Raw genomic sequence first — 5,615 nt, 5'->3', positions numbered from 1 at the left:
GCATACCTGTCATTTCAGCAGCTGGGAGGCTGAGACAGGATTGCTACGAGGCCAGTCTGGTGTCGATAGTGAGATCCTGCTGGGAAAGGAAATAAAATAAAAAAATAAAATAAAGACATCCATCAAAATATAGGCAAAAACAGGTTCATCAGGAGTGACAGGACAGCTTGTTTTCTACTTCAAATCTTAGCCCAATTTCTCCCCCAGATTACTCGTGTCCTGTGAATCCAATTCAGGTTGTCCAGGCAGTAGGTTCGAGCTCAGCCATGCTGCTGCCCCAGGCGTGACCTTGGCCCGCTGGCGACCGAGCCTCAGTTTACCCGACAGGGAACGCGGCTGACAGCTCGGCGCTCCCGTCCGGGCCCCTCCCCGTCACCTCGGATTGGCTCGCTCAGCCTCCCTCTACAGGCGCGCCGGGCCCCAACCCGGAAATACGGCTCCTGGTCGGGGGCGGGGCCGCCGCGAGCGACAGCTATCCTGACCAATGGGCGAGAGGAGCGGCGGCTACGTCGCGGAAGTCCTGCTCAGCGTCGCGCGGAGGCGGGGTGGCGCTGGGGGCGGCAGGCGGCGGGGCGGGCGCAGGATGAGGGCGGCCATTGCTGGGGCTCCGCCGCGGGGAGGAGGACGCTGAGGAGGCGCGGAGCAGCGCAACGCTGCGGGGGAGGCGCCCGCGCCGACTTGGGGCTCATGGCCAGGACCACCAGCCAGCTGGTGAGCGCGCGGCTGCTGTAGGGCGCACCGGCCCGTTACCCGGGAGCGTGGCGGTCGCCTGGGTTCTGCTGGGCGAGGCGGGGCGGCCCGGTGTCGCGGGCCGGGCGGCGCCTCACCTGCGGCTGGGTGGCGGGCAGGACCGTTGACACCGGCCGAGGGTTCCTCTCGGCTGCGGCGGGGAGCGCGGGCCCCGACTCGGGCTGTCGGCGGCAGCCGGGGGCGCTGACAGGGCGCGGAGGGCGGGGGAGGCCGGGAGGTGTCACCCGGCCGGGCGGGGTGGAAGTGCCTGGAAAGTTTGTTTTCGGCTCCGTGCAGCCTGGAGCCGAGCCTCCGGGCTTACCTTGAGGTCCTGCCCGCGGAGGAGCATTCTCCGTCCTTTACCTGGAGGAGGTTCCTGGGATGCAGGAGATGTGAGTTCCTGCTGTAGCACCTGATGCTGGAGGCTCCTTTCCAGATTCTTGGTCAGCGGGGCATTTCGGTCCTCTTCTTGCCTGCCGTTGTACGCTCAGTGAGGTGGGAAGCCCTGGGAGGCCGGGCTTGGAGGCCCCAGCGAGGGCAGCAGAAGTTTGACAGGGAGGAGGGGTTTGGGGGGCGGGCGGAAGGACGAGGACGACAAAACCAACCACTTGTTGGGTGAAATGTTTGTTTTCTCTTGTGTTGTTAAAAGTATCCATAGTTGTATTTTCTGGTAAGTTTTAGAGTTCTTAGATCAGCGTGTCTACCTTGTATGAGATATGAAGTGGTTGATGAGAAGATGTCAGACGCCGAGCAAAATGTGGTTCAAAAGGCAAACTTCCTTGGGCTAGGGCTGTGGTTCAGTGGTAATCTGCTTGCTTCTCATGTTCAGAACTCTTGGGTTCGATCCTCACCCCAACTTTCAGGGGGTTGGACGAGATGGGAAAAGGGTTGTTGGTCTCTTTATTCGAGGGGAATGAAGAAACTCACTTGGTTCAGTGTGGTCTAGGATGCGACTGTGGTAGTGGTTTTGAATGTTTTTGGAGGGTCATGAGCCCCTTTAAGAATCTGAAAGTATGAGCTCCCTTTGAGCAGCATACACAGCTGCACCGAATTTTGTTGTTCCCGGAGGCTCTAGAGCTTTCTGCATCTCATCCATGGACTTGAAGTTATAACCCTCTACTGTGAGATGGATGGTAATTAATCCAAATTCTAAAAGGAGGAGGACCTATCCAGAAAAATGGTGAAAGGCAAAAGGGTGTTGCAACACTTGTGTCTTTACTCCGGGGTGCTTGGGCTAGCACGCAAAAACATGATCGTGGAAGTCAGAGTGACAGTACTTTGGATGTTTATGAAGTGAACTTTGACACAGTGGTGCTTTTGCAATGTATAAGGTGTGTATTTGATGTTGTCTATGGGAAGAGGAAAAGTGTGTTTTCTCACTTTGTCTTGACACTTCCATGGTAGGCATTTGACATCTACAATTTTCTTCTCATCGGACAGCTTTTTCAGTGTTAAGAGCACTGGAACCTAGCGAGCAGAAGAAATTACAGAATAAACACAATAGACTTCTTTGTAAGGAAATGAGAAGAAGTAGGCCTTGCATCTTGTCCTAGAGTTCCTGCACGTGTGAGAATGTGCTTTGCTTCCTGTTAGGAAAGGCTGAGATGGTTCCATTGATGGATTTTTTTTTTTTTTTTTTTTTTTTTTTTTTGGTCTGAGAACCGGGAGATTTGCATAGTTAAAGTGTATTTGCATTTGAACTTTAACCTGGCTTGCTGACTCTGTCTCAATTAATTTTCCTCAAAGCTTTTCCCCTTTTCCCTTGTAATGCCAATAGTATGGCCTGAGGCTGTGGAAATAGGCCTAGCTAAGTCTGCAGTTAAGGTGGGCCGGAGCTTTAAGTACCATTTATTGAGCTCTTCAAGGCAGGTATTTAGATGTGTACCTCACTCGTTTGGTGTTGTGAGGTAGATATTGTTCCCATTTAACAGGTGATGGAACTAAAGTAAGAGAGGTCAAGTACATGACTCAGAAATAACAGACCAGGTTTTGGCAGAGAACCTAGTGTCACTCTGTCACGTGAGGATCTCCCAAGAGAGGATCCGTGGGCAGCTTAGCCAAGCACCGGTGTGAGGAAGTCCTCAGTGCCACTACCCAGGATGTCTTCTGGAGCTTGAGCCTCCTAAGCATGTTAACTGTGCCTTGTTGGAGGAGGAGGAACAGTATATTTCTGTGGGCAGATGACCATGTTCTTTGACCCCTGGGGCCCATTTTCAGTGTCTCCTTTCAGAAAACCCCTGCTTGGAAGAAGCTGTGTGTAGTCTTCCTCACTGAGGGCTGGTGCTCTGCTGGGATGATGCTTGGACCCCTGCTCCTCTGGGAAGAGATGTGGTTTGGTCAGAGGGAGAAAAGGCAAATTGAGGAGAACCTAGGGTGCTTTAGGTTGTCCAAGGGCCTTCCATCTGCTAGTGAGTTAAAAAGCATGCAAAAATTCAAATTATCAAGATTAAAAAAAAAAAAAAAGAGATAAGGATCTCATATAGCCTCTGAGTAACCTGGAACTTGCTTTGTGGATCAAGTTGGCCTTGGACTCACAGAGATCTATCTACCTGCCTGCTTCCCCAGTGTTAGGATTAAAGGTGTGTGACACAACTAGACCATGACACATCTCTTTTTTTTTCCTCCGGGGTTGGTGGTGGTGATGTAGGTGATGTTGGTGATGTTGCCCTGGCTGGAACTACAGAGATCCGCCTGCCTCTGCCTCCCAAGTGCTGGGATTAAAGGCATGTGTCACCACCTCTCAGCTTTTATTATTATTATTTGTTTCATATGTATAGGTATTTTGCCTGCATTGTATGCATGTCTGTATGTGTGAATGTGTCAGATCCCCTGGAATTGTACAGTTACATTCAGTTGTGAGCTGCCATGTTTGTACTGGGATTTGAACCTGGCTCCTCTGAAAGTATTCTTAACCACTGAGCAATCTCTCCAGCCCCTCATCCCCTTTTAAAGATTTATTTTTTCATTTAATGTATGAGTATACTGTTGCTGTCTTCAGACACACCCGAAGAGGGCATCAGATCCCATTTCAGTTGGTTGTGAGCCACCATGTGGTTGCTGGGAATTGAACTCAGGACCTCTGGAAGAGCAGTCAGTGCTCTTAACCACTAAGCCATCTCTCCAGCCATCCCCCCCCCCCATTGGTCCCCTTGTAAGATTTACTTTTGAGCTGGGACATGGTGGTACATGCCTTTTATCCCCTCTGCCAAGAGGCAGAGGTAGGCAGGTCTCTGAGTTCGAGGCTAGCCTGATCTACAGAGTGAGTGCAAGAATAGCCAGGGCAACACAGATACACAGAGAAACTGTGTCTCAAAAAAACAAACAAAAAATCATTTGTGTGTGTGTGTGTGTGTGTGTGTGTGTGCGCGCACACACATCTTATGTGTACAGTGTCTTTGGAGGTTAGATGGCATTAGAGCCTCTGGATCTGTAGTTATAGATGGCAGTTAGCTACTATGTGAGTTCTGGGAACCTGACCCCTGTCCCCTGCAAGAGTAAAAAGTGTTCTTAACTGCAGAGCTGTTTCTTGAGCCTGCCATGTTACATTTCTTTCTTTCCTTTTTTTTTTTTTTAAAGATTTATTTATTATTTATTATATGTAAGTACACTGTAGTTGTCTTCAGACACACCAGAAGAGGGCGTCAGATCTCATTACAGATGGTTGTGAGCCACCATGTGGTTGCTGAGATTTGAACTCAGGACCTCTGGAAGAGCAGTCAGTGCTCTTAACCACTGAGCCATCTCACCAGCCCCCCATGTTACATTTCTTGAGTTAGCTCTTATGTCTGTCCTAGAATAGTATGTGTTTCCATCTCCAGGAAGGCAAGGGAGGACCCCATAAGAGATGAAAGTTAGGGATTGTTTTATGCTTCTTTTTGAAAAAAAATTATATATTTACTTGTATGTGTATATTTATCTGTGAGTAAGTCCCACGTGTGCATCGGTGCCTCAAAGGCCAGGAGAGGCTCGCTGATCCCTTGGAGTTTTTGGTACAGGTGGTTATAAAGCCACCTGATATGTAGGTTCCAGGAACCAAATTTGGGTTCCAAGCAAAAGCAGGAAGTGCTCTTAACATCTGAGTACTTCTTATTTTATTTTTTTTAAAGATTTGTTGTTTTTTTTTTTAATGTTCATTGGTGTTCTGCCTGCATGTATGTATGTGTGAGGGCACCAGAACCTCTGGATCTAGAGTTATAGTTGTGTGCTGCCATGTGAGTTCTGGGTATTGAACCTGGGTCCTCTGGAAGAGCAGCCACTGCTCTTAACCACTGAGCCATCTTTCCAGCCAATGTCTGAGTACTTTTGAAAAAAATATTTTTGATATGAATCTTATGAGAAGGAAAGTGTCTTAGCTAGCAGCTGTCTGCAGCGATATAGTGCTGAAGGCAGGCTAGTCTTGGACTCTAGGCTGCTTTCAGTAAAGATTTGGGGAAGAACAGGTGGCTCCTGGGGACATGTGTTTCCATTTTCAGCCTGTCCTCATCTTCTGAGCCACTTGAGCTGGAGTTGAGGTGCTCCCAGGCAACTGATTGATGCTGGTAGGAGCGGGAGATGAGGCTCTCTGAGGTGATGTTTGGCGAGTGGCCCTCAGCGTGTGCTTTCCTCTTCCCAAGTACTGTCTTCTGTGGGGTGCACAGGGAGTCCAATCCATGTGGGTTTTCAGTTCTTTGCAAGTCATTGCAGAGGAACAAAGTGGTGCAGAAATGACTCCCTCAGCAGGTGCAAATGTGCTGCAGGCCTGTCTGTGGGATGACAGGTGGCAGTGGGGTATGCAGTGCAGTTGTTTTGAAGGCAGGTTCAAAGGGCAATACAATGGGGGAGGAAGTGTTGTGTGGAAACTGTAAGTTTGGGACATATATGGGTCAGATCTTTTTTTTTTTTTTTTT

General features: G+C 49.5%; 1 protein-coding gene across 1 annotated transcript in view; it reads left to right on the top strand.

The window, feature by feature from the left end:
* Positions 1-559: 559 nt before the first annotated feature.
* Pdpk1 (3-phosphoinositide dependent protein kinase 1) overlaps positions 560-5,615 on the top strand; it is a 61,173-nt gene continuing 56,117 nt past the window's right edge. Inside the window, exon 1 of the mRNA XM_021220956.2 lies at positions 560-711. Coding sequence (XP_021076615.1) covers positions 688-711 — 24 coding nt within the window. The 5' untranslated portion in view covers positions 560-687. The remainder of the gene's footprint in view (positions 712-5,615) is intronic.

Source organism: Mus pahari, chromosome 21 (assembly GCF_900095145.1).
Source record: "Mus pahari chromosome 21, PAHARI_EIJ_v1.1, whole genome shotgun sequence".
NCBI classification, from domain to species: domain Eukaryota; kingdom Metazoa; phylum Chordata; class Mammalia; order Rodentia; family Muridae; genus Mus; species Mus pahari.
The sequence above is the reverse complement of the archived record's forward strand: the minus strand, read 5'-3'. Positions and strand labels throughout refer to the sequence as shown.